At 37.2% G+C, this 13,083-nt stretch overlaps 1 protein-coding gene across 1 annotated transcript in view; it reads right to left on the bottom strand.

The window, feature by feature from the left end:
• Xpr1 (xenotropic and polytropic retrovirus receptor 1) overlaps window positions 1-13,083 on the bottom strand; it is a 142,580-nt gene that overhangs the window by 33,564 nt on the left and 95,933 nt on the right. The window contains 2 exon segments of the mRNA NM_001244085.1: window positions 4,972-5,151; window positions 5,342-5,532. Of these exon segments, the coding sequence (NP_001231014.1) occupies window positions 4,972-5,151; window positions 5,342-5,532 (371 nt within the window).

Genomic DNA, 13,083 nt, shown 5'->3' with positions numbered 1-13,083 from the left:
CTTCCATTACTCTTTTCACCAACCCCATCCTCAAAACTGGGCTAGTCCAGAACGATTCTCTAAGTGTAGCAGATGAGTGCAATGCAACACGAAATAAAGGATGGAGGCATGAGAAAAAGAGGAATTGATGTGAAAATTAAAGAAAACAAACAAACCCAAAATGAAGGGATTTTTTTTTTCAGAAAAGAGAAAGGTGATGAAAAAAAGGAGGGAGGAGTAAATGTTAGTCACTTAGACATTTAACAAGGACTTGAGTACTTACTATATATCAAGCACTTGGAAGGATAGGTAGATAAACACAGTCTCTACTCTCAGTCACCTCAAAGGCTTACATGACCCAGTCTAGTTGGGCAAATAAATGCACAGAGATACAATAATACCACCCTATGACAAGTGTATCCTAGAGACACATTATAAAGGACACCCTAGAAAACAGATGGGAACAAGCAGTTCTGTCACAGGCAAGTCGAGAGGGAGGACAGGTCATACTTAACTCTGACATTTATGCACAACCAACTTCATTCCAGATTTATCTGGATTCTCCTTCTAAATGAGTGTCATTTAACTCCTTTTTCTATTCCAGCCAAAGCCTTCCAAAGTCTCTACCTCTACTCTGATTTTGATTAAAATGATAGATTTCTGGAGTAACAGCATTATGAAATCTAGAATTAATTCTGAATGTTTACTCAAATGCACAAAAATATCACTGGTAAGTTACTGGCCTAGGGCCCAGCATTTTAGAGTCTGGAATATTTGCAAATCCCTTATGAGCTATCTTGGGGATGGTCTACATGTGGAATTTATGATAGTTGGAGGTAAATATACACTAAACTTAGTGTGGCTGCTTTCTCTGATCTCACATAGGAGCAAATGGCCCACTACAGATGGGATATTGATGCCAAAAAAAAAAAAATGGATTTTGAAGCATTTCACATTTCAGGTTAGGGATTGCCAGCTTGTGCAAAGAATAAGCTAATATAGACGAACAGCTAAGATTATGAGGCTTAAGTTCTACTTCAAAAATTACTCTATGTGTATGGATGTTTTGCCTGAACATATGTTACTTTCAGAGGGCAGAAGAGGGAATCAGGTCCCTTGGAAGTGGAGTTACAGGCAGTAGTGAGCCACCAAGTGAGTGCTAGGAATCAAATCTGATTCCTATGGAAGGGCAACCTGTGGTCTTAACCACTGAGTCATTTCTCCAGCTCCTAAGTTCATATGGATGTACACACGATTTTGTTACAGAACTAGCAAAACTATTGTTAAAAACTGATCTCTAAATTATATAACTAAGGACTTTACTTTAAAACTTTTTTTCTCTTTTTCTTTTTTGAGACAGGGTTTCTCTGTGTAGCCCTGGCTGTCCTGAACTCACTCTGTAGACCAGGCTGGCCTCAAACTCACAGAGATCCACTTGCCTCTGCCTCCTAGTGCTGGGACTAAAGGTATGTGCCACCACCACCCAGCTCTATTTTAAATCTTTAGTTAGCTTACTAGAAGAATAAGGTAATGTTACTGTTGGAAATCTGGGGTTTTGCTTACACATTCTAATTGGATTTCTGGTTGGGACAAATAGAGATGTAGGAAAGAGACCTAATGGACTACCCTAGATTAGACATATCAACATTGCAGTAAGTTAGTATCTTAAAGTTCTCAAGCTTTGTTTTTTGAAGGGAAGGTAGCATATGCCAATTTCAAAGATTCCCATATAACTATGAATATAATATATATTCCCAAATACTATGAACATAATAGTAAGTAGTCTTTACTATTATGATCACATGATGTATGTGTTTCTTACACTAAAATTGGAGGTGAAAAAAAAAAGGGAAATAAGCCCCCCTCCTTTTAGGACAAATTAAAAAAAAAAGATTTCAAAGAAATATAACTACAGTGAAAACATTCTGTTAATTTTCTGGCATACATTATAGGGAGTAATTCTACCAGTGAAGTTTGAATAAAAGAAATTAATATGATTTAAAATGACCCATATACAGTAACACTTTTGTTTCAATAGCAATATTATAAAAGCAACAAATCAATGTTTTGTTCTACATTTCACTGCTTCTAAGAGTGCTAGTCTGTTATTCCTTCTTATACATCATTGCTGGCCTATCAATCAGAATGCATTATTAACACGTACTACAAACACATACATAAACTCAACAGGGAGTTGAGTTTCTACCAATTCTACCAATCATAGTAAGCAGCCATGCATGAAATCAAGGCTTTCTATTTAAACAATGGATTCACTGGGGAATTTTACACTTAGTACACAAAATACACAACTACATCCATCCTGTTATTGCAATGATATTATCACAGAAAGCTTGCCGAATCTTCCAAAAAGCCTCATTTAGAAATAATTTTATAGACAAACTAAAGAGGTGGCTCGGTGGTTAACAGTACTTGCTACTCTTGTGGAGGACTTGGGTTCAGTTCCCAGCACCACCATGGCAACTCACAACTGGCTGTAACTCAAGCTCTAGGGGTCCAATGTTTTCTTCTAGCTTCTATGAGCACCAGCCACATGTGGTACACATACATATATGAAGGCACCCACATATATGAGATAAAAATAAACAAATCTTAAAAAATAAACACTTTGTAGGGATTTTACATTTATAGGTAATCTAAGAAAAAAGATAATACTTTTAGTATATTCAAGAGGTAAATAATGGCTCTATTTTTTTTTCTTTTCCCTCTAAAATCCCAAACCATCCTCTCTAAAAAGCATGTTGATGCTGGGTTCTTGGCATATGCCTGTAATCCCAGCATTTAGGAACCTGAGGCAGGAAGGTTGTAAGTTCAAGGCCAGCCTGGTTTACATATTAAATTTCAGGGTAGCCTCAGCTACATAATGAAACTGTATCCTCTACCCTTCCCCCACAAACAAAAATATTGTTTCCTAGGTTATAGTTTCCTTACATATTCTTGCACATTTAAGATTTATACTCAGAAATCAAATCTAAATTTGGAGCAGTAGTTATACTTAAGGGTCTTTTAATTAATTATTTTTTAAAGACAGAGTCTCATGGGTACTCTGGAACTAGGTACATAGTCAGAGGTGACAACTTGTGATCTTCCCACCTCACACTCCTGAGTGCAGGGAATACAGGGATTACCACACCCAGTTTATGCTGTTTGAGGAAATCAAACTCTGGACTTTTTGTATGCTAGGCAAACACTCTACTAACTGAGGTGTATCTCCAGCCCTGAGCTGTCTTCTCCACTCCCAAGAGGGAAAAAGGAGGAATTTTTATTTGTAGTAAAAATCTTGGTAGAAGGTGAAATTCTCATAAAATCCAACTTTGGAAAAGTCAAGAAAATTTGGCCATCTTACTTTCTTAGTTGCTATAAGCATTTACTTTCATTTAAAAGCAAAAGAAGCTGGGAGGTGGTGGCACACACCTTTAGTCCTAGCACTCGGGAGGCAGAGGCAGGTGGATCTTTGTGAGCAAAGCCCCAGCCTGGTCTACAAGAGCTAGTTCCAGGACAGACTCCAAAGCCACAGAGAAACTCTGTCTCGAAAAACAAACAAAAAATAAATAAAAGCAAAATAAAGAAACAGGGAAAGGAAGCTGTGTTTCAGGTTTTAGGGTGTGTGTGTGTGTGTGTGTGTGTGTGTGTGTGTGTGTGTGTGTGTGTGTGTGTGTGTGTTCAAACAGGGTCTAACTCTGGAATTTATTATGTAGACCAAGCTGGCCTTGAACTCTTGGTAATCTTCCTGCCTCAGCCTCCAGAATACAGGGATTACATGAATGAGCCACCAAGTGTAACATGCTTTAGTTTTAATTTTTTAAACTAGTATTGCTAATTCCCCAGGGAAAAACAAACAGCAAAGGAAATAAAAATTACCTTTTTCAGGGAGGTGTATTTATATGAAGAAGGAAGAGGAGGAGGAGGAAGAAGAGGAGGAGGAGGAGGAGGAGGAGAAAAGAGAAGAATATTATAGTAATTCATCTTAACCACTATCCTTCCTTCTATTATCAGCTGTAATCCATAATCTAAGAAACATCTACATGAGAACATTCTTAGTTGATTTCAAAAATTAAGCAGGCTTCTTTAGGAGTGCATCAACTCATCCCAGAACTACATTTGCACTATATCACAAAACAACACAGCTATAATTTTCCAGGACATTCTCTAATCTACTGTTAAAAGGTTTTGAGATCATTAAGAAATAGGCAAAGGCCAAGCACTGTGGCACACTTGCTGTAATCCCAACACTTGGGGGCTGAGACAGGAAAACCATGAAATTGAAGTCAGCCTGGGCTATATCAAGAGACTCTGCCTCAAAAAACTGAAAGCAAGGGCAGATAAAACAAAATAAAGAAGTTACTACAAACAACAAAATACAAATTGGCATCAAATTCAGCTTGGTGGTCTGACTAAATATCCCTACCACTTTCAGAGAACCAACTGGTCCTAAAATAAATGGCTTGGCTAACTAGTCACATCAACTGAACAATTAGGAACAATAGTGTCACTACTTTAATGAGACAGGTTCAGGTTGGCCTCAAACAAAATGTTACATAGTTGAGAATGACTGTGGGCTTCTAATTCTTGGGCCTTTATCTCCTAAGGACAGGGATCACATGATGCTACCATACCCAGCTCTCTTTTCTTTAGAAAGAAGCAGAAAGTTCTACATAGTATCACACTGGTTAAATAACCCATATAACATAATATAAATAATCATGATTTGCAAAATCAATTCACTATCTGGTTACTTTATACTTCATTTTAGGAGGGGGAAAAATACAAAGCACTTTCCCAGGGCTGCCACATTGGAAACTTTCAAGGTTATCCAGCCTGTCAAAAGCACTTTTGCTCCTGAAGCTGGGCACCATGCACATGCACAGTAAGAACCATGCATATGGGCTGTACCATTCAGCAGCCTTGAGTGACCTCTGAGGAAGCCAAGTAATACACTGCTCTACAAATATCATACAAGCCTTCTAGACTTACCAGAAGTTTAAGCAGCCAAAATCTGGATTTATAGTAGAAAGTTTTGGTGGGGTTGATAAGAAAGAAGACCATAAATCCATAAAGGGCAAGTGGGTACACATATATAGGGACGACACTAATGGGAGCGAAAAAGCATGCCAGAAGGCTCAGGCACCATAGTATCCCCAGGAATCCAGCAATCTATAAAGCACAGGGAACACAAAGGAAAGAAAGTTATTTTTTATCATGACACAGAAAAACCTTTAATAAACAAAGATAAGAAAAATGATAAACAATCCACCAATCTTCAAGTGGAAGGTAGACTTGAATACTCAAGTCAGCTATTCAGTTATTTGCAAACTACAATTCACGAGACTCCGTGCTTTATTACCTCAAAGAGATGCTGATGAGACAAATTGTTTCTTGGATTAAGTTCAAAGATGAGGACATGATTTACTCCAGCCTGTCTCCAACCATATGTGTTGATGCCCAGTAGAAAAAGGAATTCAATCAGAAGAAAGCCACCCCGATAGATTCTTATCAAGGGCCACACAGTTCTATCTGTTTCAAGTTTAAATACAGCTGAAAGAAAATGTATTGGTTAGTTATAAAATCTACAATGTTCCTTTTAATTAATTATTTTTCTTCATTCTCTGAGACACAGCCCTGGCAGGAGGTTTTCATAAAGAAAGACTGTATTCAGATTATTTTAAGAGTCCAATAAACTTGATTCTAGATTTTTCCTTTTCTGCTTCTTTACTCTGCAGAATGCCATCAGAATAGTTTCCTCCAAACTTGGCTTTTATCATGTTATTCTACTGTTCTACAATTTTTTTACCTTGTTATTTATTTATTTATTTTTTAAAGCTTTAATGCTACAGAGTTAAATGGCTTTCAATGTTAAGACCAGTTTTTGTTTTTGGATATGTAGTCCCGGCTATCCTGGAGCATACTATGTAGAACAGGTTGGCCTCGAACTCACACAGATCCTCTTGCTTCTTTGTATCTCCTGTGGGCTGGCATTAATGACATGCACCACCATGCCTGCCTGGTATAAGACTAGTTTTTGCTAACCGGAGCTTCTCCTCCGATATTGTCCTCTTCAACACTGCTTTATCTACCATTAAACTAGTTACAGTAACTTTTATCTCACAGAGTTGCTGTAAAATGGAAAGATACAAAACACAAGAAGAAAATGTGAGAATTTAAACATCATATAAATAGACAATAGTTGACATATATGGAATGCTTAATATAGTGCTTAGCCTTATATTTTGTGCTTTGACATGTAACAATTACTTAAGTCCCTGTTGACTGAGGAAACTGGAGCACAGAGAGGTTAAGTAATTTGTTCATGGCTACTGAGCTAGAATAGGACACAGCTGGCCTGGCCTTGAATCCACCTGCCTGTGTGAGGATTAACGGTATAACCACCATACCTGCTTGCAACCGGTATAATTTTGTGCAAAGCCTGTGCTCTCAAGCACTGCATTGCTCATATGCCCACACAAACATTTAGTACCATCATTATTCTACAGTTTTCTTAGAATAACATTGTGCAAACACTTTAGCTTGACAAACTTGAGCTCTTTAAAAAAAAAAAATCTAGTTTCCAACTTACTTTTCCCAAACCCATCCTATAATACACTCCAATGACCAGCCCCAATAAATTTCATCTTTTAAAAAAGTTAGTTTTTTTCCCCCAGCACCTACAGTGCTTTTTTATTTCATCTCTACAGATGTATATACTTACTTAATTTAAATAACCATTCATTATTTACCTTTGTATTCTCTACAGTATAAAAATATTTAATAACTTAAAAATAACGGGATAGAAAGCATTTGCTTTGGAATTAAATACTATATAAACCAGACATCAAATCCTAGTAGAATAAATTATTTAACTTAGAGTTTATAGTTATCAGTTTCCTCTTAGTCAATGAAAATAATGTCTGCTCTCACACTGGACTTGATCTCCAGTACTGCATAAAACCAGGATTGTACAAGCTCTTTATCCCAGCACTTGGGAGGTGGAGGAAGGAGGATTAGAAGTACATAGTATTTTGAGGTCAGCCTGGACTACATGAGACCTATTTAAAACAAACAAACAAACCACAAAACAAAAACAAACAACATACTTTCACAAGTTTGTTAAGAATAAAGGCGAAGAATACATCAAATGTCTGATCCACTATCTGTACTCAGTATATATTAGTTTCTATTAGTTGAAAAATAAAATATGTATACAAGCACTTTTTAGATATCTTTTACACCCAACATCATCCTAAGAACTGGAGATTTAATAGTAAATAACAGACAAGATATTTGTCAATTTCCTCTTAACTTCTACCTAACAGTATATGGTGAAAGGGATAGGAGTAAAATTGCAGATTAAGACTCTCAGGAGATTAGACTTGCCTTAAAGAATGAAGAATGAACCCCTGGAATCTCTAGAGGACTCCAGGTAGACAAAAGTACAAAGAGCTCATTGATGGAAGACCAAGGTTACTATCATTGGAATGAACTAGAGATAATGTTCCCAGTGACGTATCAGACAGGGCTTTGTAGTACTTCATTCAGGGTTAAATTTTAATTCTGATGTATGATCTAGTAGAAAGTTTTGAATGTCAAGACCCAAACAGCACTTTAAAGAACCATTCTAGTTTTTATGCGACAAATGGACCACAAGAGAACCAGCATAGAGTCAAGATTAGCTGGAAAATTAGATGAGTAGAAAAGCACATTTGTAGCTTTACATTCTGAATCCTAAGCAAAGACCCCAGAAATTACAATGTCAGAAAACAAAATACAGATTCCAAAGAATCCACAATGAAACTGTAAGAGTAGTTTCAGCAAAGCTGCAGAATACAAAGTCAATTAACACACAAAATTCAGTTGTCTATATATATCAGCAATAAGCAATCTAAAAATAAAATTATGAAAACAATTTTTAGTTATTACAGTACCTAAAAGAATAAAACATGTAGTAGTAATTTTAACCAAGGAGGTGAAAGACTCATATGTTAAAAGTGACAAAACATATAGAACTTAAAGTAGACTTAAGTATATAGAAAGAAATGCCATGCTCATAGATTGGAAGATTTGATATTATTAAGATGACAACAAATCAATCTACACATTTAATGAAATCCCTGTCAAAATTCCAGTGGCCACTTTATTTTCAGAAAAATAGAAAAGTCAAGCAATGTTTTATGATGCTTGATATGCATAATTTCATTAATTTTCACTGCAAAAACATACATTGAGCTGGGAGTTGGTGGTGCATGCCTTTAATCCCAGCACTTAGGAGGCAGAGGCAGGTGGATCTCTGTGAGTTCAAGGCCAGACTGGTCTACAAAGCAAGTTTCAAGACAGCCAGGACTGTTACACAGGGAAACCCTGTCTGGAAAAACAAAAAAGAAAAAAAATTCATACATGCATATTTTATGTTTTGATCACATCCACCCCTCAAAACCTCTCTATTTCCATGCCACATTTCTTTCTTAATTCATGTACTTAGTTTTTAAACTCACGAAGACTACCTAATGCTGCCTTTATGGACATAAGTGTAGGACCATCTACTGGACCATGGTAGCGTCTCCAGGGACACATCCCTGAAGCAAATGCACTAAGTCCACCAATAGCTATCATTTGCCAATAGATCCTCAGCCATGGGTGGGGCTTCATAAGCCTTACCCCACTCCATGCTGGGATTCTGGATGACCAAATCAGTTTCTGTTTTTCTAAAAATATTTAAGAATAAGGAATATATGTATAAGAGAAAAGGCTCTCAAATATAAAGGATGTAAGAAGCTTCCTACGTTCAAGTCCCTGCCTCCTTCCCTAGAGGTTACCATGTTAAAAGTTTTGTCTATTACCTTCCAAGAAATTCTTCACACACAGAAAAATACTAATTAAATTTCAAAACAATGCAACTAACCAATCACGATTAGCAGCATGCCACAAATGGCTATCCTAAGGCTTATTTTTTCATTTACACCCTTCTCCAAAGTGCTATGCCTACCTTTCATTTCCAGCACTAGTCCCTATGATATGCCATTGTACATGGCAACACAACTCATTTGCACAGTTCACAATCAGTGGCTATGTGAACAGTTCCAAGATGTTGCTGTTATAAGCAACATGGCAATAATAATTTCTTTACCTTTAGGAGCCTAGGTTGTAAGTTAATTTGTAAAAAACTAAAGTTAGTCAAAATTATTATAAAAATATTACATATAGTACATTATTTTCAAAAGAGCCTTCAACAATCAACAGTCTTATTAATTTACACGTGCTTAGTTTAACCATTATATTACTGTAAATGGTTAACTAGTAAGTGAAATATGGTGTACTGTGATTATTTCAAATTAAGCAAAGGTTTCTAGAAAATTTGGAAAAAAAAAAACCACCTATACAGCAAAAATTTCATTTTTATGAATCTAAAACTCTGGGATATATAATTTTTTCTGGCAAATTACTGAATACTGGGCCAAGTCCCCTTGAGAAACCACAGCAATTATGCACATAATTTTTTATGTGGATGCTCAAAGAAAAGAATCGTGCTTGTACATGCATTACTACTGCTGCGGTTCCCTCTGACTCTCAACACTGTTATCTTCTGAGTACCCAAGGGGACATATATAAGGATAGACAGCTGGCTTTGTCTCTAGTTACCCTCCCCCTCACCAGTACACAGGAAGATCAAACAAAGAAGGATTCTGAGGTTACAACATAATGCAAAATGCTAGATGTATAAGTTGCATGCATTTCAAAAATCAAATTATCACAATAATATAGTCTATATTTATTAAAACCCCAGCTTGACATAAATTAAGACATAAAACACACAAACAAAAACCCTTTCCATTTAATTTACATGAAAAGAAAGACATTTGTCTTAAATTAGTAAGGATAACACCACCGCATACATACATCTTGGAAATTAGACAAATAAACTCACTCATAAATGAGGAATAATATTTTCCTAAAGAGAGAACCACAGTGTAGTCTATACTTGGTATTATTGATGATCACCAGATGTGAGCTGCTCTCAAAGATGGACCTTCACCATGCTCTACCAACCTGCCTCTGTCAGCCCAGGTAGATGCATTGCCTCTCTGGTAATACCCTCCTTTCTCTTATACCTGACTCTTGTCCCAGACCAACTAAGTTACTCTCTTTCCTTCTTCGGGTAATGCTTTTAATTCCATCAACTTAAATATCACTTCTTCCACAGTGTCTGCCCCAAAGTCTAATTTAAAAAATTCTCAGTTGTCTCATTGTACTGCTTAAAACATTTAACATCCTCTATGTTATTGAGGTATATATTACAGATACCCCAGGATAGGCTTGAACTAAAATAGCCTCAGATAACACTAACCTCCTGATTCTCCTAGTTCCATTGCTAAATGCAGATTACAAGTATGCTACACACCTGTCTGAAAGATTGATTTCATTTAGTTTTGCAGTACTAGGGACCTAACCAAGGAGTCCATTTATGACAGGCAAGCATACTGCTACTGAACTATACAACCCCCCCATCCCCCACCCCCGCCCTCGCATGTGCGCACACCACACACAATTTTTTATGTCAAAAGACTCATGGGGATCAGGGACAATCAGGAGATACATAAAGTTGACTTGTGGATGGGCTGGGGAGATGGCTCAGTGAGTAAAGTCCCTAAGCTGCAAGTGTGAAGATCTGAGTTTGAATCCTAGGAATCCACATAAAAAGCATGATTTTATAACATTAATCTGTAATCCCAATGCTCCAGCAACAAAGTTGGCAGGTGGAGTCAGGAGAATCTTGGAAGCTTATAGGCCAGCCAGTCTGGCAGAGCGGAGGTAAATAATAGAGCAACCCTGCCTCAAAATGAGATGGAATGATACTGGATGTTGTCCTCTGACTTCCCACATGTGCAGAGGCATGTGATTGTTCTTGAATCCACATTTATGCAACACACACACACACACCCACACACACACACACACCAGATTTTAAAGTTACTTGTGGATGAATAAATAAATTCTCAAGTACTGTTTTAGAAAAGCTAACAGTTGTCCATACAACCATAACAACTTAACAACCAACAGTGGAGCTGAAACTGAAACTCAGCAGGACTTCTGTCCTTTTCATGGCAGCTAGCTTGAGAAGCTAGGTTGGAGTTTGTACTATAGAATTTCCACATGTTTTATACAAGTAGACTATAATTACCTTATATAAACAGAAACAGGCTACCAAATGATCATAAATCTCATCAATATTACATTGTAATCTACAGACCCATAATACATAGCAACTGGTGGGAAGGAGAACTTGCAATGTTTTTGTGTGAGCCTAGCCTTTAATGGCTGAACCATTTCTCTAGCCAGAGAACTCTAGTAATACAATGAAAATATACTGTCAATAGGTAAAGTTCACGTAAAAGCACTTACAATTTGGGTTATAACTTTAAAATGCAAAACAGGGCAGTGCTGAGGAGAATTCTAAAAAGGAATAATGAGTTCTGTACACCATTTAATTTCAACTTTGAATTCCTATTATGTTCCATGTAGTATTCCAATACTAGAGACAAAAGCCCAGGCACTGGGAATTTGATATCAAGTCCAAGCGTGGCTTACATGTTAGTGGAAAAGCAGAGACATAAGTATGTGACACTCTGTCAGAGAAGCATTCTGAAGAAAACAAATATAGACTAAAGGAACAGAAAGATACAGAACAGACTGTTTTAGTGGCGGGCACCACAGAAGGTCTCGCCGACGAGACAGCGTTTGAGTAGAAACTTAAATGAAGGGAAAGAATAAGCAAACAGACACCCTGGGAAAGAATCCCTAAGGCAACAAATGTGTTCAAAGAATAGTAAATGAAAGTGGGTGAGTACAGGGGAGAAAGCTAGGATAGGAAGTAAGAAATAATTAAGTGTGCAATATCCTCAAAGGTCTTGCATAGTATGGTAAGGAATTTGAACTGTGAAAGAATTTTACATAGGGACATGGGCTGATGAAGAAGGGCTGTGGAAAGGAGAAAGGAAGAAACCACTCTCCTACAAACTTGTGGTCAGAAGAGGGCAGAACAGAATGTAAAGAGACAAGTTTAGAAGGCTATTGTTCATTAAACAAGAAATGGCTCTTGAAACAAGGACAGTATTAATGGATGCAGTGAAAAGTGATCAAATACAAACACAGTATGAAGACAGAGCAATACGGCTTCTTGTATGTATCAGTGTTAAAATATGGGGGATGTTGTTTGGATCCTAAGTGTTGGCCAAAGCTCACATATCTTGGTCATGTGTTATGTGTGTTGGTTCCCAGCTCATGGTGGTACTGGGAGGGAGAAACTTGAAAAGTTCAGGCCCAGTTGGAGGAAGACGGTCACTGGGAAGGACCCTTGAAGACTATACCAGAACATCCTCCTTCCCTACCCTACCCTTTCTGGCTTCCACTCAGTGAGAAATTTTACTCTCCAATAGTCTCCACCATGATGTTCTACCCTGTCACAGGCCTGAACTGACAGGGCCAAGTGATCAAGGACTAAAATCCTTAAAACCATGAGCCAAAATAAATCTTTCTTCTTTATAAGTTGATAATTTCAGCTAAGACAGGGGTAAACAGGGACTTAAAAGGGGTCTATTTGGGCAACTTAAAAAACAACAACAACAATAAAAAACCCTAGGGTCCTTTTGTCTATTTAAATGGGATTGCCCATTAGATATCCAAACAGCCAATCAGATCTTTTTTCAGAGGGGAAAGGATATATATTTTCGAGTCATTAGCATATAGATAGTATTTGTAGCCACAGGCGTCAATAATTTGCCTAGATAGAAAATGAGCAAGATGGTAGAGATGTGAGGATTGAATATATTGGGACTACCCAATACTTCAATGCTACACAGAATAACATGACTTAGGAAAGAAATGCTAAAGAAATAACAGGAAAAATAGCAGATGTGGCATTTGAAGTTTTTCAAGCAGTGATAACATGAAATGCTACTGAAGGGCTCCTCAAAGGTTACCTAGGTAAGGTACCTCAAAGGTAACCTTACTAGGCTGGCTTTCAGGCTTGGTACTTTTCCTAATGTTGGGACTACAGCTGCTCCTATAGAAATCCTTTCTAATTTTGAACTTTTTTTT

The sequence above is a fragment of the Cricetulus griseus genome, chromosome 5, assembly GCF_003668045.3.
Source record: "Cricetulus griseus strain 17A/GY chromosome 5, alternate assembly CriGri-PICRH-1.0, whole genome shotgun sequence".
Taxonomy (NCBI): Eukaryota; Metazoa; Chordata; class Mammalia; order Rodentia; family Cricetidae; genus Cricetulus; species Cricetulus griseus.
Note: the sequence above shows the minus strand (reverse complement) of the source record. Positions and strands in the feature narration are given on the sequence as shown.